Source organism: Streptopelia decaocto, assembly GCF_964273445.1.
Source record: "Streptopelia decaocto genome assembly, contig: HAP1_SCAFFOLD_65, whole genome shotgun sequence".
NCBI lineage: Eukaryota > Metazoa > Chordata > Aves > Columbiformes > Columbidae > Streptopelia > Streptopelia decaocto.
Window position 1 is genome coordinate 41,933 of NW_028115796.1, and position 25,154 is coordinate 67,086.

A 25,154-nucleotide genomic window follows, 5' to 3' on the forward strand; every position below is an offset into this window, starting at 1 on the left:
CTATGCTAATCTTAACCATTTACAATAACATTACTCCCTAGCCATGAACCTGAACCCCTATCTCCAACAGAATTCTAAAACCTAACCCTAACCACCTTTTCTAGCACTACTGCCTAACCCCTAAACTTTAAACTTATCTAACCCTTACCCTAATCTTAATTATAATTCCTACCCCTAACTCTAAGACCAACCGCTAACTCTTACCCCAAACCCCAACCCTTACACCTAAGCTAGTCCTAACTATGTCCACTAATGCTACTCCCTCAACCCAAAGCCTAACCCTAAATTCTACCCAATTCTCTTCACCCTAATGGAACGCTAATGCAAACCCCTAACCCTAACTCTAACTCCAACTCTAAATCTAATGCTTAGCCTTCTTACTGTAATCACAAATCTAAGCCTCAACCTAAAACCAAACTCTACCCCTAACCCAAACCCAAAAGCCCTAACCTTAATTCTAACCCTAATCCTAATCAAACCCTGACCCTACCACTAACTCTAACCCTAACCCTGACTCTAAACATAACCCTAACCCTAGCCCTGGTTCCTAAAATTAATCCCTAACCTTAACCACTTCCACTGACACGATTCTAATCTAACCCTAAAAGGAAGTATAACTCTAAACCTAAGTCTTAACCACTTATCCTAGCCATAATCTTGTCCTTCAATCTAACCCTTATTCTTCTCCCTAATACCTAAGCCTATCATCAACCCCCTAAAGCTAACTCTAACCCTAACCCTGACTCTAAACATAACCCTAACCCTAGCCCTACCTCCTAAAACTAACCCCTAACCCTAACCACTTCCACTGACACTACTCTCGAACTCTAACACTAATCAAATCCTACCCCTAATACTTGAACACCTAACCCAAACCCCAATGCAAACACATACCCGAACCTCAAACCCTACCTCTCAGACTAATCCCTAGCTCCTAACTCTAGCACTAACCATAACTCTTAACCCTAAAGCCTAACTCTAACACATACCCCTAATCCTAAACCTCATCTAACCCAAACACAACCTCCTAACCCTAACCCTTACCGCTATACTCTAACCTCTTGCCCAAAGTTTAATCCCAACTCTAAGACTAACCCAAAACCTGACCCATAACCCTCACTTAAAACCTTAACCCCAAACACTAACCCTAACCATGCTCCCTAAGCCTATCCCAAACTCTAACCCTAACTCTAGCCCCTAACCCAAAACCTTATCTAACACTAACCCTCAACCTTATCTAAAACCTAACCCTTATCTAAATGCTAGACCTATACCTAATCCTAACCCTAACTCTCAATCTAACCCTAACTTAACCCTTAAATTAAGCCCTAATTTTTACCCTAACTCTAACCTTTACTGTAAATCCTAACCCTAAGACTAAACCTGAAACCTAATGCTAACTCTAGCCCTGACCAAAGCCCTAACACCAAACCCTAACAATAACCCTAATCTAACCCTAAGCCTAACTATAACAATAACCCTAAATCCTAACTGCTTACTATAACCCTATCCTTAAATCTACTTCTAACTCTAACCACAAAAACAAACCCCTAACACTTATTCTAAACCTAACTCCTAAACCTTAACCCCAACTCTAGCTTGCAAGCCTCATTCTAAACCTCATACTTACTTTAACAATAACCCCTACACCTTAACACTAACCCAAATCCTATCCCTAAAACTAAAATTAATTCTTTTCCCTAAGGCTAAGTCTAATCCTACCTCTAACTAGAACTCGAAAACTAACGACTAACCCTAATCGCAAAGCCTAATCCTAACTATAACCCTAACCCCTAAACCTACCTGTAATCTAAACCTAACCTGAAACCTTACCTAATGCTAACTCTAACTCTACACCCAAATCCCTAACCCTTATCTAAGCCTCACCATACACTTTATCTCAACCTAACACTAACCCTAATCCCTAACTGGTAACTCTAATCCTGACCCTGTGCTTTACCCAAAGCCCTATCCCTACATCTGACGAAACACTAGCCCCACCTCTGATGCTAATAAAAACCTACTCCTAACCTGTAGCACTAATTCTCAACCTAACATATCCTCTAACCCTAGCCCCTAACCCTAACACCAAAACCTAACCCTAAACACTAATCCTAACTCTAATCCTAACTAATACACGCTAGCCAAGAAACAATAACCAACAAATGATAACCCTCAGCAAAACTCTGATCCTGGTCCTAACCGCTAACCCCAGCTCTACCCCAAATTCCAACCCTTACTCTAACACTCTTAACCCTAACCACTATTCCAAGCACTACCAGACCCCTAATCCTAACCTCAAACCCAAAATCTAACCATTTCCCTTATCCACAAACCATACCACTAACTACAATGCCAATTCTTCATCCCTAACCCTACCCTAATCCTAACCACTAACACTAACTCTAAACCTAAACCATAAACCTACCTCTAACCAAAACCCAACCTGAACTCTGTCCCTACCCCTAACCCTAACTACTTACCATAATACTCTTCACTAACCCCTAACACTCATCTAACCCTAACTCTAACCCTAGCACCTAACAGCAAACTGTAACTCTAATCCTAATCCTAACCCCTAAACCTAACTTTAACCCTATCACTAACTCAAACCCTAAACACTAAACCTAAACCCAAGCCCTCATTCTAACCCTTACCCACAATCTGTAACCCTAATGCTAAACCTAATTCTAACCCTGAGCAGCACTCTTAAGTCTCCTCCATCTCCTCTTTTCTTCCTCTTGAGGGGGCAGATGGGCCCTGTGTCCAGACAGGTCCTGGGGCCTGACAATTGCACCACGGGCCTGATCTTTCGGTGCTGACAGCTGGGTGCCTCCCTGCCACCGCTGGGACCCTTGCCTGCCACCTCCTTCCCTGCAGGGGACACTGAGCCCTCCTGTGAGATTCTTCTTCTTCTTCCCTGAGGGCTGGAGACTTGATCCTTGTCCTTCACAGCCAGAGCACAGGGGCTGCTGTCTGCTCCACAGTGCTGCTTACACTGACACTTTCTGGAGGAACCAGGGGTGACCTGGCTGGGCTCCTTCTCGCTGCTGCAGGGAGGAAGGTGGTGCGAAGGGTGGGCAGTGGAACAGCTGGTCATGGGGAGGCTGGGAGCCAAAGGGCTGAGCTGAGGATGAAGCTGAAGGTCGGCTTTTCATGATTTGGCCAATGGAGAGCACATGAGGACAGCCTGCAGAACAGGAAAAGAGGCTGACATGATCTGAAGGCCAGGTCAGGAGCAGGAGCCCCCCTCTTCCTCCACACTCCACAGTGCACAAGCACAGCACCCAACTGCTACCATCTTAGCCAATCCAAGAGAACAGGAGAGGTGGCTGCTGAAATCACTCCCCCGGGACACCTGCCATGTCAGACTGTTGCCTCATGGACTACTGGCCTTGCTGCCATGCAGGAGCCTGGGAGCGACTGGCACCACTTACCTCGACTTGCCAAAAGGCCAAGGAGTTGGGGTGGGTGGTGTCCAACGGGTAGCTGTGGTTGGCAAATTGTGACTGAGGTGGTGTGCAATGGTCACTTCTGCTCGCCTTCCACAGGATGCTGCGCTGCAGTTATTGACATGAAAAAGAAAAAAACAACAAACTTGGTGATCTAAAGAAAAGAGGATTCCATAAGGCAAGAGAAGAAAATAAGAAGGTGAGCCCAGAGAAAAAAGAAGGGTAAAGACACAGAAGGGGAGAGGAAAGTGTGGGGTGGTCAACAAATCAGAAGTGTTTTCTGTTAGAAGCAGAAACGAAAAAAGGAAGGAAGGAAATTTAAACAACAGAAACCCCAGCGCACTGTCCTGAGCCCTGGTTGCACAGCGGCGCCCAGAGGGCCAGTCCCAGCCCCTGCGTGGGGAGGAGGAGACTCTGCAGCCTCCAGCTGGGGAGTCACCTGCTCCCATCGCCCCAGGGGACAAGACACTCATAGAAGATTGGTGAGGCCACCCCGCTCCAGGGACTGGCACAGCCGCCCCTCTGTCCTGAGCAAGAAGACAGGAGGCGTTTCTCCAGCCTTAATCAGGGATGGGAACAACAGCGGGGACCTGGCCCTGTACCCCAAACCAGAGCAACTGCTGCAGCCCTGGGGCTGAGGGGCTCTCCCTGTCTGCCTCCAGCTTAGCAAGACACCCAGCATCCAGTCTACACTCTCCCCAACACAATCTCCAGCTCAGAAGACACAAGGCACCTGTCGAAGACTCCAGGCAGAAGCTCAGACTCACTTTTTGGGAGAAAGTACCAGCTTCATGGCTGGTGGTGGTGACATGGTGATGTTCAGCTCCAAGCAGCACTGGCCAACAGGGAGGATTTCAATTTTGCCAGTTTGGAGTCTTTGGGTGCAGCCATCTTGGTGCTGGAGGTAGTAGCGAGGTCCATGCCACAGCCTGATTCCTGAGAGGTGCAAAAGCTCCTGGTTCCACCCTGGGCCTTCTGGGACGCTTTGGGCAGATCCCCGCTGTGCCGTGCACTGGGCTGGCAGCACTGCTGCTGCAGGAGTCCCTCTCCAGGGTCTCAGCATTCTCCCCACTGCCCCTGGGCTCCTGGCTGGGGATGGGCTCCAGCAGCAGCTTGGGTGAGGTAGGTGGCTGCTTGCTCTCCCAGGAGCTCTGCCAGGACAGCTCTGCTTTGGCCCCACTTGTGCTGCTGGTGTTGCAGGAGCTCTGAACTGTTCTGGGCACAGGAGGCAGCTGCAGGAGGACGAGCAGCTTTTTGGGCCTCCAGGCGGAATCACTGTGCCAAGGACACAGGGTGATACTGCAATCCCATCCTCTCCAAGCTCACACAGCAACTCTTAACTGAGCAGGATCCTTCCTGCAAGTCATCCTCCCTCACACCTGTCCATTGGGTGCAGTGCCTGCCTCCCTGCCAAGCTGCAGCCCACCTGCCCTCGCAGAGCAGGCAGAGGGGCAGCAGCTCCCTGCAGCTCTGGTCCAGAACAGCCTTCAGGACTCACCTGGCCTGTCACTGGTGAAGACATGGGTCTGTTGGTCACAGCTTTTTTCACCTGATCAGAGACGATGGCCCCAAGAGATAAAACAGATCATGAGCACAGGGCCACAGACTGCACCAAACCCCTGAGCCTGACCCCAGCCAGGCACTGGCCAGCATGCCATGAGGGACGGCTGTACTGTCCCCAGTCCCGTGGAGCCTCAATGGAGGAGTCGTGGCTCATGCTCAGACAACAGGCTCTGCTCTGCCAGACAGAGGCAGCACAACAACAGAAGCTGCTTCCCTCTTGCCTGCACCCTGCCTGACACTGGCAGTTACGCAGCCTCGAGAGCAGTAACGGTGCAGCTGCAGGAACATCCCCTGTGAGAGCAGAGCTCCCTCCACCCACACCCTGCCCCACTACCTGATCTCCAGCACCAGGTCCAGGAAAGGGTCAGAGGTCTCCCAGATGCTCTTGCACACTGAGAACTTCACTGCAAAAGCAAGAGCAGTAAGCACACCCTGGCACAACACCTGCACCCAACACCACCCCAGCACAGCACAGGCAGCTGCCGTCTTCCCCCTCTCCAGCTTTGGGCTCTGGGATGTCGGCACCAGGATTCACAGTGTGCAATTCCACTGTGTGCTGGGACAGCAAGTGCTGGTACATAACTGCCAACATGGGCTACTCAGCTGGGGGCAAAGAGCTGGGGGCCCCCAGCCAACAGCTTTTTTCATCACTACAACACACACCACAACCCACAGGAACCACAAGACTGACCAGCTGCACCTCTGGGTAAGTTACACACACTCAGCAGTTTTCCCAAAAGGTTTTTACTGCAAGGCTCTCAGGGTAACCGCTGCCCTGAGAGTCACAGGCCCAGGACCTGGCAGCCAGCGCTCAACACAGAACCACAGGGATCCGCCAAAGATCTGGTGAACCAGCATGGTGGCCTGGGTCTGGTGATCCAACCTGGAGACAGCAGCACCAGAGCTCACACTGGCCCTCCGCAATGGCCACCCCTGTCACCCACCGCTGTGTCCTCAGGATCCAAACCCATCCCAGTGGCAGCTCCTCTCTCCCTTTCCATCAGGAGCATCTTGCCAACATTTATCCAGCACTTGCTGTGGCCACTGACCAGGCCTTGAGCTGTCAGGAGAAAGGACTCCCTGGAGCTCACCCAGCTCTAAACTCAGCCCCAACCTGCTGCTGGCTCGGCAGCCGGCACTGCGAGCAGTGCAGAGATGGAGCAGTTGGCAAAGAGCTTTGCAAGGCAGAGCCCTCTGGGGCACAGCACTGAGCCGGACCCACTTCCCCTCTGCGTGACCGAGCGTCAGCCAAGAAAGTAGAAAGCTAAATTTCAGAGGAACAGAAAATTAACATGTAAACGCTCACTTGTTCCAAGGTCGTACCTGTGGGATCGCCCTGAGGCTCACGGACAGACTCAAGTTCAAGAAGTCAAGTAGCCGCTGCCTACAGGGACGGCTGGAATCAAGGAGAAAGGAAAAGCGTTTCCATTTCACGTTGTGATCTACCTTGTCCTCAGTGACCTGCAGTGCCTGGACGGGGGTCAGGCAACAACATGGGGCCCAGACGCATGCTGAAATTTCCAAAGCTGCAGAGGGGCTGCAGATCCCTTGGCTGGGACCTGGCAGCTTCCAAACTACTGTGTCCAGGCCACATGCAACACCCCTCAAGAACCAGATGGACAAACATGGGGGCTCTCAGGGCCTTCTGACCAGGAAACCTCTCACACACACAAAACAAAAGCATGGAGCACCAGGGCAAAAAATGATCATCCATGTTTCTTCTAGCAAAGAGCCTGCTGGCTACTGCAAGACTCAACTATTGCAGGAAAATGTTAACAAATAATAAACCAAATATTAGCAAATGCAAAAGGCCAGTGACCAATGAAGACTGAACACTTACCCCTGGGATTGCCCCCAGGCTCAGGAACAGGATTACACCAAGAGGCTTGATCACCATGGACTGCAGGAACCAAACAGGGAGTCAAACATGGGTGAGGAGCTTCCATGGCAGGTTGTGATCTCCTTCTTCCTCAGTCACCTGCAGTGATGGGAGGGGGTGAGATAATGACACAAGACACATACAAAGGTGTACGTTCCCACAGCTAGAAATGGAACATGGGTGACCTTTTTGCTGAGACCTAGCAGGTTTGCAGGCAAATAGTATTTATGACCTGTCTGTGTAACACCACCAAGGCACAAAAAGCTTTTGAAAAGCCTCTGAGATGATCTTGGGTACAATCACACATGAATAACCTATTAAAATATGAGAGTTTATTCCCTCAAGCAGACAGACAGTGACAACTTACCTCTGGGACAGCCCAAGGCTCATAACCAGGATCCAGCTGAGAAGCTCGATCACCTCTGCCAATGCCATGCCCTGGAGTCAAGCACAGATCAGAGAGGTTTCCAGGCTCACAGAGCAATACTCCTGCATTTCGAGTAAAAGAGGACATAAAGAAGAGAGAAAAAACAAAACAAAACACAGCACAACATATTTAGGACAACAATGCCCATATATTGCAGAGAAATAGCCCTATTTAGGGAGAAAACTGGAAAAATGACTAAATACTCCAAATATTTGGGGGCTAAATTGGCCAATACAGGCAAAAGATTCTGAGTATTTGGGCAAAAAGTGGCCAAAAGAGGCAAAAACCTCCACATTTGGGAGCAAAACTGCTGGCAAAGGTAAAAATATTCTGTATTTGGGAACACGGCACCTCCATTAGGGGAAAAAAAGGGCAAAAGCACCTGAGCATATCGGGTAAAAAGTGCCAGAAAAACCAAAGCACCACTAGATTTGGATCAAAACTGGCCAAAAAGGAGTATAACATCCCCAGATTTGGAGTGAAATTGGACCAGAAAGTCAAAGTATGCCCAGAAACAGGCCCAAAGGCTCAAAGCGTGCCCTGGGATGGGGCTGTGTGGCACAAGGCTGGGGGGCAGGGAGGGCCCCACAGGGACTCAGTGCTGGTTTCTGCCCCTGTGCCACCACTCCCAGCCCCTGCTTGCCCAGAACTTGCCCCTGAAGCAGCCGCAGCCCCTCTCCCCTCCCTGCGGGGCGTCTGCCCCCTGCCCACACCCTGGTGCTGCCTGGCTCGCCCTGCCCGGCCCAGCCCAGCTGCTCTCCCGGCCCCAGCACCATCCCTGGCCCCACTGCTGCCCTGCTGAGCTGCTCGGGGCTGGTGCTGCCCCTGCCTGCCCACCTGCTCCCTGCGCTCGGCTGGAGCAGCCTGGGCGTCCCGGGCTGGCAGGGACACCAGGAGGAGGAGGAGGGTGAGGACCATGGCCCCACGCTCGCACCATGATGCTGCTGCTGCCAAGACACAGCACAGCACGTCACCGTGGGGCTGTGACCTCATAGCCACATTGGAATCACCACATCTACACACTACTGCATGGCCTTGTGCTACACGAGCATGGAAGGAACAGAAGTGGAGAAGGGTGCACCTCTTTGGGAGGCAGCGCTGCCTATGGGAGTGCACAGGCTCTCACTTCTTGCTTCCCAGAAATCAATCAATCAATCAATCAATCAATACCAAAAGCTCCATATTAAGAGTAAATTAAAAAAAAAAAAAAAACAACTTCAAGGGTCTTTACTTGTAACTATTTTTGTCAGGCAGCTCTCTAGGAAGAAATGAGCTTTTCCTGCTAGTTTTGCCACAGCTTCAATGCCTTTAAAGCCACCACTTCTTACCTCTGCTGCTCCAACACAGCCTCACAGCCCAGCAAAATCATAGTGCAGGCAGAAACCTTCACCATACAAAGAGAGAGAGTCAGGAATACGTTACTCTCAAAAAACAGACACTGTCAACCACTCTTTATTTCGCTTACCAAATTCAGACAGTGTAAGAAAACAACAAGGAAGCGAGATTCTTATTTTATGGACCCCATTATATGGACCATTCAACATCAAGTCCAACCAGAGTCTGAACCTCCAAATAAGAAATATCATCTTAAAATTTCTAGGAAAATGAAGGGCTTTCAAGTGGCAAGACCATAAAATGTTCATAAAAGCACTGCTATGCAAGTCCACATCCCTGATCACAGGCCACCTGCCCTGGTACATAAGGCAGTGATGTTCTCAGCTGATTCGCAGTCACTGACATCTGGAAAACAGCACAAAGTCTCAATTCTTTAGTGCCAAACATGTAGTTCAGAACTGAAACAGGCAAGAAAACCATCTACAGTCAGTCTGGTTTCATTCGAGGACATCAGGACAAGTTGAGTTCACATTCACCAGGAATCACAGCAGGTCCCACCCGTCCCTGCAGACCCCAACACCGCTCCTGTGCAGGATCCTGAGGAGCAGTAAGCACAGAACAAGAAACCTCCCTTCCAAAGAAGCCCCACAGCTGCTCTTCCAACAAGCTGCATAAGCAGCAGCTGAGAACAACCTCTGCTGTAGCTGCACCCAGCTCTGCTGTCTGCAGAAGGAGACCAGCTCCTAAATGATCCCCAGCCCTTCAGACACAGATCTTCCCCAGGGCAGGGATGAGGAAACACCAGAGTGCACAGACACCTGGTCATTCAGTTGAAGCTGCTGGGGAGAAGGACAGAGGACTAGAAAGAGACAAATGAGACAAGAGAGAAGACAGAGGAGCTGAGAGAGAAAGAAACACACAGGGACAAGGATGGAGAGATGGAGAGATCAAGGCAAAAAGGGACAAGGAGCCGTGATGAGACAGGGAGGAAGAAACAGCAGCGCTGAGGAGCAGGACAGAGGGATGGGGAGGGGGGAGGAGGAGAAGCAGGAAGGGGGTAGAGAAAGACAGGGAGGGGGATGTACAGATGGAGAGACAAAAAGAAAGACTGAGAAATAAAGCAAAGTTCGGATCAAAATGAAGAGACTGGAAAAGGGAAACATGCAGCAATGAGCTGGAGGAAGAGGAATAGAGGGCTGAGGAGCAGGAAAGAGGAAGAGAAGACAAAGAAAAGGCAGAGCCAGCTGGACAGGGGTGATATAGTGAGAAAGGATGGGACTGGGAACAGGAAAGGAAGACAGAAAGAAAACCAGGACAGAAAGATATCAAGAAGGAAAAGGGGCAGTAATCTGGACAGAGATGGAGAAAGAAGAACAGGGAAAGGGAAGACAGGCAGAAAGACAGAAAGGGAGCAGGAGAGACAAACAACAATAAGGGTTGGGGGCAGGATAGAGATTGGGGAAAAAATCCTGGGGTGGGCAGCAAGATGGAGAGGGAGTGAAAAAGAAGAGGGGCAGGAATAAGCGCAGGGAGCAGGACAGAGGGATACAGTGAGAAATGATGGGGCAGGGAGCAGGCCAGAGCAACAGACAAGAATGACAACAAAGAGAAACCAGGGATGATGAGAACACAGAGGAATGGAGACGGAGAGGGAGATATGAGAAACCCTGCACAGAGATTCAGAAGGGTGGAGGAATAGGGGAGGAAGCAGTAGAGGGACAGAGAGAGAAGAGATGAAGAGAAAGAAGGACACAGCAGGAAAGAGGAGGGAGCAGGGAGGGACTGGGACACAAAACAGGGTGAAATGTCCCCAAGGGCCCAGGACTCACCGCACTTCCTGCTCTCTGCACTGCCAGGCAAGCTGTGGAGTTCAGGCACTTCTGTCTGTCTGTCTTCTCCTCCCCTCCTATTCTGTAGCTCCAGTCGCTCGCCCATCCTGCACCTAAGAGAACACATCGGTGTTCTACAGCTCTTACACCACGACGCTTCCCGGATACACACCACACACACACACTCTACAGCCGTACAGTAATTTTCCTCACTGACACAGACCATGCGGGGCACGTTTGTGATCTGCTCTGCTGAGGCTGCTCACAGGGACTCTTCCTCACCCAGAGGGGCAGCTGTCTCTGTGCAGCTGGAGCAGCAGCTGTGGGGATCCCCTGCACTTCACCCTCCAGCTGCTTCCCCTTCTCCTGCTCTCTCCAGCTCCAGCTCCAGCCCCAGCAGCTCCTCTCCACCAAGTGCCCCCTGCCCCCTCCCCCGCCCAGGAGAACAAGCCCAGAGCAGCCCACGCACACCTGAGCCAGAGGCAGCAACAACAGCCCCAGGGCCCCAGAGGGAGGAAGAAGGGCCCCAGGGCTGGGCCGGGGCTGCTCAGCCTTGGGGCAGCTCCACGGCCGCCATGGCAAAACTCACCCTGGCCGCCCGCACAGCAACCACCTGGGCTGTGCCACCATTGGTCGGGAGGGCTGTCAGTCTCCTCCCTTGAGCTGATCCTGCAGCTGATTGGCTGCCTGGGCTGTGACTCTCCCCTGGTTTGGGGCCCACCCTGCCCTGAGGCGATGCTTTCTCTGATTGGCTGCCTGAGGGGTCACTCCCTCCATAGTGTCTGCCTTCCCTGAGGCACTGTTTCCTCTGATTGGCTGTCTGGGATTTCCCACTTGCTCTCCCCACCAAATGATTGGTCAGACTGTTTGTCAATCATCCATGTGCCGCACTCCCACCAGGTGTGATTGTTGCGCCAGCACAGCCTGCCCCTGATCACTGCCCAGTTTGTCCCACTGTCACCAACTGTCCTGCAGGTCTCAAAGCTTGATTGGCTGCTTACATTTCAATCACATGACTTGCCCTGCCTCCTCAAATGTGATTGGCTGCATTTCATCCACTGACTGTCCACAGACTTCCGGGCGGTTGTTGCCGGGCAGCAAGCTCCACCTGAAAATGAGGCTGTGGGCCCTGAGCAAAGGCCATGGGTGATGAAAGACACGTGGGGACCCTAAACATGAGGATTTGGCCCCAGGAAGGAGGCTCTGGGCACTCAGAAGGACAGGCAGATGCTACAGATGGTGCTTTAGACCCTGACCACGAGGGCACCCTCTTGGTTCCCACCCGAGCTGGGTTTGGTGCCCGTGACCCCACGTTCCAGTGTCTGCTGTGCTGTCTGACCACATGGGCCTCTTGTCCTGCCAAACTTCTGCTGCAAATCCTGCTGTAGGAAACAATCGCCTCGCCAAGAGAAGAGCCCGGGCAGGATCTCTCAGCAAAGTGTATTTTATAAACCATTTGGCAAGACCAGGTGTTCTACCCAAAGACAGGCACCGGGAATAGGACAAAACCCCCCGCTTACATATCCACCGATCCAGCTGCACATCCCTCCCCTGCTCCCCGTCGGCTGGTTCTGCAGGGTTACAGACTACCCACTGCTTGCCTCAGTCTACCTGTCTCATTCATCTAACTCTAACAACCCTCTAACCTTACTGATTTATTCAAAATATGGATTCCTGGCTCTTTGGTTACCCTTCCCCCTAGATTAACTTTTAAAATACAGTAATCAGTTTGGATTCTGGGATTATTTCAAATGGACTTTGTTTTACGTTACGGATTCGTAGGCTGATGTCTCTGAGTCCTTCCCCTGCTGGGGTCAGGTGCCAGATCAGTTCCAAAAACAACATTCCCCCTTCCAATGGCTCCTTACAACTCCACATTGAAACAGAAGAGACGGCAAGATGGGCACACACAACACACAGCTCCCAAAACCCACCACAGAGACTTCTCAGAATGGGGATTTCTCCAATTGCCTCAAAACCCACAGAGAAGCAAACATCCCATAAATGAGACACACGAGGCCAACAAGAGTTTGTTTTTAACCGTGTCTTTGGCTTTTCTGCCCTCTGGTGCCCAGTGAGTGTTTCTGAGCAGCGATCCCAGCCGTAGCACGCAGGTTCAGCTCTTCCTCCAGGGCCTGTGGGCAGGCGGGCCGGCCGGCAGAGCTGCCCGTGGCTCTGGAAGGGCTCTATGAGCTCTTCCTGCCACAGGCAGCACTGGCTGCTGGTGCACTTGGGGCAGCTTGGTCCCTGCTGGGGCAGCTTTGCTGCTTCCTGGACTCTTCCTCCTCCTCTTCCTCCTCTCCAGCATCACAGGCGTCAGATGCTGTGTCCTCCCTCATCCAGGCTGCAATCTGTCCCCGTCACCACCAACCGCTTTCCTCATCTGCATCTCCAGGGCACTGAAGCCTTCCTGCTCGTCCTCCTCCTCTGTGCTGAGGGGTCACAGTCCGTGATCTCCACAAATTGCCTGTGGAGATCATAGCGGCGCCGCGGGGATCTGCTCCGCTCCCTCTGCCTCAGCTGGGTCTGCCCCCGAGCAGCTGTGGGTGCAGAACGACACTGGGAGCTGCCGCTGGAGGGCCCTGGAGCTGCATCATGCCTTAGGGCTCGGTCACACCGTGGAGGACTTGTTCTCCAGCTCCTCGTCCTCCTTGCTGAGCGATGCTGGTCTGTGATCTCCAGAACCCGGCTGCGGAGATCATAGTCCCGCCGCGGGGATCTGCTCCGATCTCTCCGCCTTGGCCGGGTTTGCCCCTGAGCAGCTCTGGTGGCAGGAAGAGACTGGGAGCTGCTGGTGGAGGACACTGGAGGTGCTGGTGCAGGCTGGGCGCTGCCATCGGAGGGTCTTGGAGCTGCCTCGTCCCTGTGAGTGGGATCACAGCTCAGGGGACTGGTTCTACCCCTCCTCCTGTCTGAGTGTTCGTAGTCCCCGGTCTCCACAACCCAGCTGCGGAGATCCTTGCCCCAGTGCGGGGATCTGCTCCTGGGCCTCTCCCTGGCACCGTTCTCCTGGCAGTGGGCAGAAGGGCTGAATCCCTGCTCCTCTTTGCTGCTGTCCTCTCGTGCAGAGTGGAGCACACGCTCACGGGGGTGACAGCGCAGTGGGCACGCAGCTTTCCTTCTGAACACCAGCCTGAGAAAGCCGTGGAAGAAGTGACGCAAGCAGGAGCCCACGGAGGAGCTGCTGTTGATCCTGGCTGGCCAGACGGGGCACGGCCAGCCTGCAGCTGCCTCCTGCGCTCTTGCCCGGCTTTGCTGGCTGGTGATGGTTGGTGCGGATGAGCTGCTGTCCTCTGGAGAGTCCTCCATGCCCCCCACCATGTCCTGCAAAGAGAGCTGTGAGAAGCTCCTGCCCTTTCCTCCTGACCGGACCCACCAGTGGAGAACCCCCAGAAGCTGTGAGGGGACAGCTAAGGGCCTCTCAAAGGCTCCTGGAGGCTGCAGAGGGGCCAGGGAGGACAAATGGGATGGATCCAGGTGGATGCTGGGCGTGGGAGCCGTGCTGCAACTGTGCAGAAAGCTGCCGCGTGGGAGGGAAAAGAGAGCGCTGCCAAGATTCCCAAAAGAAACCCGCTGTCCATCTGGTGCCCTGACCACCTCCTCACAGCCGCCTTAGTCCTATGGGGCAGATGCTGTGTTCCCACAGAACGCACCTGCTTGCTGCCGGCCGCCCACTGACTGAGGAGGGAACGGGCTTCTGGTGGTGCTGGTGAGGAAGAAGCCCTTTGTCCAACTTCCAAATCAGAGCACCTGGGGAAAAAAAGAGGGATCTTTGTTGAGGGCTGTTCTTGCAGCCTCCTCTGAGTTCCGGCATTTTCTTGGAACAGTTTATATGACAGGAAGAAGATGCAACTAAGACCACAAATGGGAAATGTGGTTGGGCTGAACAATGCAGGTGGTAATTGTCTGCTATGACAGAAACGCTCAGGAGGATGAGAAGAAAAATAGCAAAGCCAGGAAAAGGAAATGTGTTCTGAACACAGTTTAAACTTGTGATTACCTGATGTAAAACAGTAAATAGGCTTGCTGCCTGAGGACTGTGTCACTGTTGCAAAGATTCACAGTCTCATCATTCATGTGGTACCACAGTCCATCACTGGCCTGCAAAGAAAAGCGTCGATATCTGGAGATGAATGGCACGGCTTCTCCACAAAACACAGGCCAAAAACTGCCAAACCAGAAGTGTTCAAAACATATGCATTCCAGCCCCTGAGGAAACCTTCTCCCCTCAAATCCTTGGCTGTCAGTAACACGGCCAGGAAAGTCAGTTTTCCCCAGGATACATTTTTCCTTTGTTCAGAAGGAAGTCGCTTTTCACCTTTATGTAGCAGAAGTAGTGTCCTGCACGGCAGCTGTCACCTTCATGCACCAGGACGGCGTATAATGAGTAGAGGAGCGGTTCTCCGGCTGCCTGAGACATGTACGGGCGAAGATCGAGGTACTGGGGATACTCCACAACCTACGGAGAGACCAGGAGGGCTCAGCAATGACCCTGGAACACTTCAGGACACAGCAATATGTCATGAGTTGGGTGGCAGGAAACTCATCTGGACCAAAGCAGCTCTGTGGGAGCAGAGGACACATTTGTCTTCCCACAGGAACTGTCCCCAGAAGGGAACATGAAAATCTCAACATGAGCAGCTTGCGACAGAGCGTCCAGCTTTGGGAAACCCGCTCCAGGAAGAGCACGTTGCACTCCAGTTGTGCACACACCTTGCTGATCTTGTCGCCGGTGAAGGCTTCAAACCTCTTCAGACACACCGTGAGAACCTTGGGCGCGCCATGGACTGTGAACCTCTTGGAGGCGGCAGTCGTCTTGTCACACCTTGAAAGCCAGGACAGAGCCAAGGGCTGAAACACACCATTTTTTCCCCCAAAGGCCAGACAGCCTTTCCTGTCTCACACATCCCTGTGCTCTTTTAAGGCTATTCAGTACCATAATGCCATGTTTAAAAACCTGTGTCTCATTACTGTGCCTTAATCCAATGTGAAAAGCTGACTTCTGCTCAATGACACCTTCGCACAGGATCCAGTATGAATACATCATCAATAATAGCCTTACTTGCTACATTTAAAGCAGTTTTCACCATCCAGGTGCTCAGGTTTCACAAAGTCTTCCAGAGCTGCGGTGACAGATGTGGCTGCCTGGAGGAGTGAGAAGGGAGAGCCCTGAGCTCTGGGAAATTCCCACACCCAAACAGTTACGAGGAGTTTACGCAAAAAAAACAGCTTGATGACGCTGAGGACACCCACTGTGAACCCGCAAGCAGTGCCCAGGAGGCAGAAAGAGGGTGTGATGCTGAACATCTCCCTCATTTCTCAGGGATTCCTAGGGTTCTCCACCTCTTTGTGGCACTGCACAGTTCAGCTACGATGGTATGGGTGTCACCAGTGATGGAAACAACACCCCCACGAGCCTGGGAGCCAGACAGGTGTTGAGGGAGGGCAAGGGAAGAAGGAGGAGGGTACGTCACAGTGCAGAGAGGGGCACGTGTGCCTGTCCAGCTGAAACCAGCACCATGACCCCTGCCATGGCCTCTGCAGAACACAGTCCATTCCACCTCCTGCCCACCACCAACCTCTCTTGTCAGATACAGTCTTAAGCCAACTGTGTGGAATCTGGAAAGCTACAGGGGCCTTGGGACATCTTGAAGCACAATTACAAACTCTCTTACTTTGATATCCAGAGGAACATCCAGGAAGGCCTCGTAGGAATCGGACACCGCTTGGCAGCTCCAGCATGTGACTGGAAGGCAGATGGAAATGCTCAGCAACAGGGGAAGTCGACTGACTGTGCCGGGTTACCCTCTTCACACCCACTGCACCAATCACACCATCGGCTGTTGTTGCAGGCAGACAGGAGGGCACAGACAATTCCAAGGAGAGCAATAGCTGTGGAAAAGTACCTCTGGATCTCAGAAAGCCCCCAAAGATCTGATGGACGATGGTAGTGGCTTGAGAGGAGATGTCCAAGCTGCAAACCAACGGGAAGGTGGAGTTATCTCCTCCCAGAGTCTGGCTTTGTCTGAAAGCCCTGGGCATAGTTCTCCTTGAGGGGAGGACATCAAGGACTCCAAAGGGCTTGGGAACAAAGGGCTTGGGCAATTTGCTTGCTTACTCTCTGTTTCCTCTCAGACAAGCTCTCTGCATGGCATCCACGATGCAGCGTAAGAACTCGTGGGCATCCTCCTGCCTGCCATGCTCGAAATTTTCTCCTATTTCTAAGAAAGAAGAAGTTACTAGTTCTCTCCTACAAGAATGGCATCAATCATGTCACAGCACCTGCACGGACTCACGTGTGAGAACATCGACGACAGCCCAAGGCTCGATGGCACTGGCTGAGGAATGCAGGACCTGTTGAACGTGCTCTTCCATCCTGCACATCACGCAGAAGATTTTCCGGCGACCTGGAGAGGGAGGGAGGAATGGGAGAGGGAAGCTCCTGAGGTTTGCAAAATATCCACAGCGATGGGAAACCTAATGGAGGTCTTGCAGTTTAAGAATTCTCCATTCCTCCCAAGGTGCCCAAGTCCCAACAAGCCCGGGACATTTTAATGCACAGAAAACTTTCTTCAGAGGGATGCTGAACTGACGGAAGCTTTCTGTGCAATAAGCAAAGGAGTTTAACTTGCAGGAACAGGGACCAAGAGCCTGGGATAGAAAGAGGTGCCTTTCTGAAGATGAACACATCCAGATACAACAAGCTGCTTCTAGGCTTGAGTGTTCCGAGAACACCAACTCAGGGAGCTGACAAAGGAGGGCCACTTTTCTCCTAGATCGGCTTCCAGATTCTGGAAGCCCTTGGGCCCTGCTCAACAGATGTACAAGGAATGTTGCCAAAAGTACTCACAGGCCCGGCTGTGCCCCCCAGAGAGCAGGTAGTTGGCCAGAGGCGGGGTGTAGGTCAGGCACTGCAGGACAGAGTTGAGCCAGCACGTGTTGCCCAGGTTGTGCAGTCCTGCTCCAGCTCTCTGGCTGTGCTGCCAGGCCATGCAAATCTTCTCTGGGGGAAAGAGGATCCTCTGCGGCGGAGCCATTCCCTCAGCAACGACTGCCAAGAAACCACATTGGAAGAGAGATGAGTCCATGTTCTTGCACAGAAGCAGATTTAAAAGTTGAGTTCTGTACAGGAGCACCCAGGAAAACAAGCTCTAAGCTCCCACACAGAAAAACTGGGGGAAGCCTAACACTGCTCTTGAAAGTTCCTGGTCAAAGAGCAGTTTTGGAAAACAGCATGTTCCCCTGCTCACTTTGCCAAAAGTGCAACAACTCTACACTCTGACTTCTGTGCCCTGAGCAACCTTCCTTTCCCTCTGGAGTCTTGACCTGGATCATCCCCCGGCACAGTCTCCCCGTGCATGTCAGGGCTGGAGGGTGCCCGGCAGACGGGCTGCGATGCTGGAGCCAGGCAGGACGGGGAAAGCCCCCAGTGCAGCGGGTGAGGAACTCGCTTCAGACGGGCAGGAAAGGTCCCCGTCCCACAGCACGGCTGCCTCCTGCCTGCCCAGCTGCCTCTCGCTGCCCGTGCCCTGCAGCAGGAGCTGGGTCCCCTCTGCCAGCACAGGCTGTGCTGGGGCCGGCTCCCAGCTCGGAGCAGCCCTGGGCTTCAGGCAGCATCATGGCCAACACCTGTGGAACCCCCCTGCCAGCGTGCAGGGAAACGTGGTCCTGGTGTTGAGCAGGGAGCGCTCGCTGGCCCCCGCCCTGCCCAGACAATCAGGGCCCCTCACTCACCCATCTCCAGGTCCTGGGCCATGCACAGCTCCTGGGGCTCTGCTGGAGAGCTGCTCTCCTGGGGAGCCCTGTCCTCCTCCAGGGCCACCACGGGGCAGGTGAGGTGTTTGTCTGCCATCTCGTGGGTTTGGGGAAAGAGGTATGGGTGAGGAATTGGGAAGACTTGGTGAAACACCACGAGTCTGCCAAGGGCAGCCGGGAAAGACGTGGGCTGCACTTGGGGAGTCCTCAGCACAAGTCTGCCGGGGGCAGAGGGGAGTCTGCCAGGGGCAGCTGAAGTGAGGGTATGGTTGGACTCGATGATCTTAAAGGTTCGCTTCCAACCAAAAGGATTCTCTAAATCTCAAACTCAATGAAAGACGTGGGCTACGCTCGGGGGCTCTCGCCAGCTCCGTGCTCGCACCCTGTCTCGTCACCGTCCTGCCGGACAGTGTGGGCTGGGGCTGCAGCTGCGCTGAGCACAGGCAGGGCAGTGGGTGTCACCATGTGAGGTCACAAAGGGCCCCACTGTGACCCTGCGCCTGGGGAGCGAGGGGCATCATGTCCCGTTGGGAGGAACAGGCCAGTTCAGCCCTGGGCACGTGGGTGCTCTCAGGTGTCTCCAGGTCCCCCTTTGCCCTCATGTCCCCTTGGGACTGCCCTGTTGCCCTGTGGTATGTTCCAGAGCCCCGTGTTCACCTGGCTGGCTGATCTGAACAGCAGTGAAGCTGCTCCTTTAGTGGGTTTGTAGAGATTTCTAGGGAATTCCAAGGGAGGGCAGCAGAGGGGATGGGCTATGTGTGCTGTCTCACCGCTTACAGAAGCTCTCAGTGGCTTGAGGATAAACTGACCATATAACCAAGTGACAAACTGTTGGAGCGGGCAGAGCACAAAAGGAGGAATCCAGGTGGTGGGGGGTGAAAAAGGTGGAAAGGCTGAGGTACTAAATGCCTTCTTCACCTCAGTCTTTAACAGTCAGAACAGTTGTGCTCCAGGTACCCGGCCCCTGTAAGCAGAAGACAGACATGAGGAGCAGAGTGAAGCCCCAATGATCCAAGGGGAAATGGTTGGCAACCTGCTACACCACTTGGAAACCCACAAGTCTGTGGGGCCAGATGGGATACACCCGAGGGTTCTGAGGGAACTGGCGGAGGGGATCACTGAGCCACTTTCCATTATTTACCTGCAGGAGGACAAGAGACACAGAATATCGCTGCTTTCCCTTATTAAATTCATCAGTGGCCACACAGTGACTTTGTTTCTCGTTTAACTGTTCCTGCAGTAGTAACAGCTCATTATGGGGCCCTTGAATTGCCTTACAGGTCTGGGCTGAGTTTTGATCTGGACTGTTGCTGTGCTTGGCGGCTGCTGTCCTTGCAGACCAGATGAACTCACTTCTGCCACCCTGCCTGGCAGTTCATTCCATCCGCGTCACAGCTCTGTCTGCAGCACTGACAGCTCCAGCTCCCCCAGTCAGGTCCCTGGCTGAGGACATTTCCTCACATCTGGGCTGAACCACCCCAGCTGTGGCACCAGCCCAGCTCTGACCTGCCACAAGGAAACCTGGTACCAAGTGTCCAAGAGCCCATGTGTGCAAAGGCTTTGCTGCAGAGCACAGACATGACATGGGCAAAGATTGATGAATGTCTCTCTAGACCTAGGAGTATAAAACCAGGATAAAATGCATGAACTCATTCAACTGAAGATATTCCTCCTTCAGCTTGGAGGAATTAGATCCTTTGCTGTAATCTTCCTGGTGTCCTGTCTAATGATGGGACAAGAAAAGTTGATTCTCATAGTAATTCATTGTTTAATACAAAGACGACAATGATGTGTCTCTGAAGAGGAGAGAGAATCAACATCACTGATTAATTGAGGTTGTTTGAAAGGATGTGCTCCTAGAGCCCCAGGGACACCTGGAGGAGTCCAGAGGGGACAGAGAAAGGGATATCATGGGCTGCTCCTGTGCTGCTGAGCTGGGCTGGGCTCCTGGGACACAGGGAGCTCATGGCAGCGGCAGCACTGCAGAGAGACAGCTCTGCCCAGGAGCAGCTCCTCTGCAAAGCGCAGCAGGGCTGAGGGCTCTGCCTGCAGCACCGAGGGCACAGGAGCCAGGCATAGAGAGGGGAAAGGCAATGTGGGGGGTTGGTTGCTGAGGGCTCACTGAGAGACAAATCTTCACAGTTCTAACACGGTAAGTCTCTGGCTGTAGGACAATGCAGCTGCATTTCTTGGGGGATCTCCTAAAGATGATACATCCCACAATTTACAGGGTCTGTCAGGTCTCTCTCACAGTTTTTCTCATGTAGAGGACAAGAACATGGTCCAGACCAGCGCTTCGCTGCTGCACTGTCAGAGGAACAGGGCAAGATGGCAGCTTCTGCTGAGGGCGATTGCAGGGGGAGCACCTAGGGGTGCCCAGGGCTGTCCTGCAGAGCAGGGTCCCTGCACCCCAGGGCTGTGCCGGGCAGGGACTCTGCCGCCTGCCAGGGTCAGCGCTCAGCCTGCCCGGGAGATCCCACGGCAGCAGCTGTGGGTGGAAGGAGCGACCCCCGGCAGGGCAGGCAGGGAGCTTGTGGGGTTGAAGGGGGCTGTGTGGGTCAGGGCTGCTCAGAGCTCCAGATCCCCCCACACACATGGCAGAGGGTCCTTCTGACCAACGACATCGAGACAGCAACAGCTGCAAGGGAAGGAGTCTGTGCTTTCAGTTCTCCACTCTTGCTCGTCTGGGTGTGCAGTGGAGATGGGGATTTATTTCTCTCATTGGAGCAGACACTGAGACCCCAGGTCTCGTTAGGACTTGTCTGAGCTGCTCCTGAGCCCCTGCACACACAGAGCTGCCCCTTGGCAGTGCCAGGAGGTGTGAGCAGGACAGAGCTGAGCACACAGCGGGTGGGACGGGGTCTGTGACACTGACAGGGAGCAGACCCAGGGACAGAGACACAGCTGCAGGCAGCACAGACATGGGCAGGGAGAAGGAGGTGGACCAGAAATGCTGGGGAGGGGATTCAGGACCCCCCTGCAATCCCCTGCAGTGCAGACACATTTCCCAGTGCAACCCCTGGTCTCCTCTCCTCCCCAGCAGACCCTCTGCCCCAAAGCCATGGGGTCCAGGTCACAAGTCTCCACCTCAGCAGCTGGACCTCCAGGTGAAGGGGTCCTGGAACGTGGTACACAAAAAAGGTGCTAAAAGTACTTGCTCTACAGTGTCATTATGTGAGTGGCAGCAGCACAGCTGGGTCAGGAGAAGGTTCCACAGCATGCCCGTTTGCCTTTCTGTCCTTGCTATATTTTCTGGTAGCACTGCAGTGTCCTTCCCTGTTTCTCTACCTGTCCCTAGTGCTCTTGCTCTCTGGGGTTGGGGTGGGAGTGTGGGTTAGTTTTTGTTCTGACACCAGCTCAGAGGGTCTTGCCCCAGAGCTGTGTTCATGGAAACTAAATGCCCAAACTCCATTTTAAACTGTGATGAACTCTTTTCTTCAGTTGGTAGAAACAGAATGAGCGGAAACATCCCTCCATCAGGGAGGGGGTTTTCCATGAGAAACAGCATGTTTATTTTCCTCAGAGAAGTCTCCCCTGATATGCCACTGTCTTTTCCTCCTTGCACAGGTCCTCATGCCCACAGGCAGCAAATGCCCAACATCAGCTCCATCACCCAGTTCCTCCTCCTGCCGTTCACAGACACATGGGAGCTGCAGCTCTTGCACTTCTGGCTCTTCCTGGGCATCTACCTGGCTGCCCTCCTGGGCAATGGCCTCATCATCACCACCATAGCCTGGGACCAGCACCTGCACACCCCCATGTACTTCTTCCTGCTCAACCTCGCCCTCCTCGACCTGGGCTGCATCTCCACCACTGTCCCCAGATCCATGGCCAATTCCCTCTGGGACACTAGGACCATCTCCTTTTTGGGATGTGTTGCCCAAGTCTTTCTGTTTGTCTTCTTTTTTTCAGGAGAGTATTGTCTTCTCACCATCATGTCCTACGACCGCTACGTTGCCATCTGCAAACCCCTGCACTACAGGACCCTCCTGGGCAGCAGAGCTTGTGTCCACATGGCAGCAGCTGCCTGGGCCACTGGGTTTCTCTATTCTCTGCTGCACACGGCCAATACATTTTCACTGCCCCTGTGCAAGGGCAATGCCCTGGGCCAGTTCTTCTGTGAAATCCCCCAGATCCTCAAGCTCTCCTGCTCACACTCCTATCTCAGGGAACTTGGGCTTATTGTGGTTAGTGTCTGTTTAGGATTTGGGTGTTTTGTGTTCATTGTGGTGTCCTATGTGCAGATCTTGAGGGCCGTGCTGAGGATCCCCTCTGAGCAGGGACAGCACAAAGCCTTTTCCACCTGCCTCCCTCACCTGGCCGTGGTCTCCCTGTTCCTCAGCACTGCCATGTTTGCCAACCTGAAGCCCTCCTCCATCTCCTCCCCATGGCTGGACCTGGTGGTGTCTGTTCTGTACTCGGTGGTTCCTCCAGCAGTGAACCCCCTCATCTACAGCATGAGGAACCAGCAGCTCAAGGATGCTCTGTGGAAACTCATATCCTAGTGTTTTCTGAAGCAATAAACTGCCCATCTTCTTCTATATAGGAGTTTTAATGTAGCTAATTACAAGCCCAGCCTGTCAACTGGATTTTCTGGTGTTTTTGGTGGTTTTCTTATTGTGATAATGTTGTCATCCCCTTTCTAATTCACTGTTGGCTTTTCTTTTATAACTGTTGGCTGCTTAAATGAGCAGCAGTGCTCTCCTTGTCTCTAAACAGAATAAAGGGCTGTTTAGCGACTTGTTTTTCAGTATATCTTTCCTGCAAGGGCTTTTTGGAGCTGCAGAGACAGTTCCTGTGTGTGGGTGGAGGGGAAAACAGCTCTTCCATGTCAGCCCTGCCAGGGAGCACCAGCACTTGTTCTTCCAGAGCTGTTCTGGTTCCACTCCCACACTCTCCTTCTCATCCCTTGTGTTGGTGCAAGGCCTGAGTGCTCTGGCAGCTTGGTCACCATCCTGCTGTGTGTCAGTCCTGTGAGCACAGGCAGAGACAGACAATGGGCACTGCTGTGACAGAGCTGGCCTCACAACAGCCTTTCCAGATAGAAAGGTGATCTCCTATGGGCAATACACGATGGGTTATATCTTCAAGCATATGCTTACGATAGTGTCCCACAGATTCAAACACCAGTGTACAGCTGAACAGCGTGTGTGTGCAGGGCTGGCACACAGCAGTGTCCTCTCACAGCCAGGCTCCTGCCAGAGACCTGCAGGACCAGCAGAGCAGGGGCTGGGCTGTGCCCCTGTTCACTGGACACCCCACAGAATCTGCCCCAGGGCATCATCATGGACGGGCCCCTCTCAACCACCATTTCCAGCCCTGACTTCTCTCCCAGCTCACAGAGATTGTTCTTCCCTCCATGGAATGACACTGAATGACTAGGTCAGCACTCCATGTCTGCATTGTACAGATGAGATGTGAGCACGCACATCCTGGATGTGAGGTGAGATGTACCCAAGTGAGCACAAAAAACATCAGCTATTCCTGGAGGTTCCATGAAGGCCTGTGGGACAGACAGTGTCTTGAGGTCACTTCATGTTGGGAGAAACATCCTATGGGAAACTGCCTGAATGCAGCACTGGGTTATGCTTCCTTGAACTGAGGTCCCCGTGTCCATTCCTCATGATGTGGGACATGTCAGATGAGTGCAGAGCAGGTGACACACCACAGGGCTGAGGTGCCTCCCGTCTTTTGGAAGTGGCACCAGGAGGCCAGAGGGAAACCAAGAGTACGGCCTCTATGTGCAACAGGGAAAGATTCCGTCTCTGAACACCCCTGGGTGCAGAAGGAGTTCACGAGGCCAGCTCAGACTTGGATGGCAGACAGAACTTGACATTTCTGTGTGTGACTCCAAGAACGAACAGTGCCTTGGTGATATTCATCTCAGCTGCTGGAACGGCTCATTGCAAGTGTTCCTGTCTGCTACATCACCCTTGCCCATGATCCTGGGTTGTGCTCTCAAAAGTACCAGAGCACTCATAGAGGTTCTGGGGTCCTTGGAAAAGCAGACATCCGACCCAACTTCAAGAAGGGCTCTTTATTACAATCCAGCCATTTTCCTCAAGAGGAGCTGCTCCTCCACCTGGTTTAGCGCCAGCAGCACAGGGCTCTCAGGGTCCATCGAGATCTTGGCCGCTTCCATGAAGAGCACACGATGACAATGGTCTTAGTTGCCAGGGAGCAGATGGAGGGTTCGCTGTCCTCCTCCAAGGGCTGAAGGGCTGCAACAGAAAGAAGCAGAGCCCAGATGAGCTCCCATGGCTGCAGAGACCCCCAGGCATCCCCTCCAGACCACGCTCCCTACTCACCGCTGCAGATCTCAGACAGACTCTCCTTGCTTGGGTCCCTCAGGTGCCGCACAGCCAGCCCTGGGCACAGAGTTCCGTCAGCCCCTGCTCCCTCCCCTCATCAGGGCTGACCCCAGGGGAGAGCAGGAGCCGAGATGCTGGGACCGAGCGAGGCGGCCACCACGGCCACCTGCGTGGGCAGGGCTGGGAGGGGAGGCCAAGGCCCTGTCCGGGGCAGCCGGGGCTCTGGCAGCCACAGGGCTGCTCCTTGTGCCAGGGCAGCAGTGGGGACTGGGGCCAGGCTGCCGAAAGAGGGACCCGAGGGCTGTGACTCACCGATGAACCTCACGGCCGCCTCTCGCAAGCTGGCCTGAGCATCCCTCAGGTACGGCAGGCTCAGGCTCAAGAGCTCTTGAGCTCTGCTCCTGTCCTGCTCCAGCTGGAGAGAGCACAAGGGTGTGAGCACGTCACTGTCCCTCCCCAGCTGGCCGGACCAGTCCCTCCCCACAACAACCCACATTCCCCTTCCCCCCCGGCCATCCACGTGTTCCAGCCAGGAGCCCTGTGGGGCTGAGAGAGAGACACAGGCGGAGGGGTCCCAGGGGTGCTGAGAGCCCTCCCTCCCGC

General features: G+C 53.4%; 2 protein-coding genes across 2 annotated transcripts; one reads left to right on the plus strand and one right to left on the minus strand.

Annotated features, from left to right (window-relative positions):
• Positions 1-5,345: 5,345 nt before the first annotated feature.
• On the minus strand, positions 5,346-17,522 carry LOC309452583 (ubiquitin carboxyl-terminal hydrolase 42-like; the record flags this gene model as incomplete). Its single annotated transcript, XM_082077210.1, has 13 exons — positions 5,346-5,419; positions 5,813-5,898; positions 7,262-7,332; positions 14,139-14,235; positions 14,486-14,586; positions 14,804-14,944; positions 15,199-15,310; positions 15,548-15,630; positions 16,161-16,231; positions 16,392-16,459; positions 16,604-16,706; positions 16,782-16,892; positions 17,336-17,522. The coding sequence occupies 13 exons, from the start codon at positions 17,520-17,522 to the stop codon at positions 5,346-5,348; spliced, it is 1,305 nt and encodes a 434-aa protein (XP_081933336.1).
• Positions 17,523-18,360: 838 nt separating this feature from the next.
• On the plus strand, positions 18,361-23,608 carry LOC309452586 (olfactory receptor 14A16-like; the record flags this gene model as incomplete). Its single annotated transcript, XM_082077211.1, has 3 exons — positions 18,361-18,364; positions 21,880-22,640; positions 23,576-23,608. 3 exons carry the CDS (start codon positions 18,361-18,363, stop codon positions 23,606-23,608), a joined length of 798 nt encoding a protein of 265 aa, XP_081933337.1.
• Positions 23,609-25,154: the final 1,546 nt, after the last annotated feature.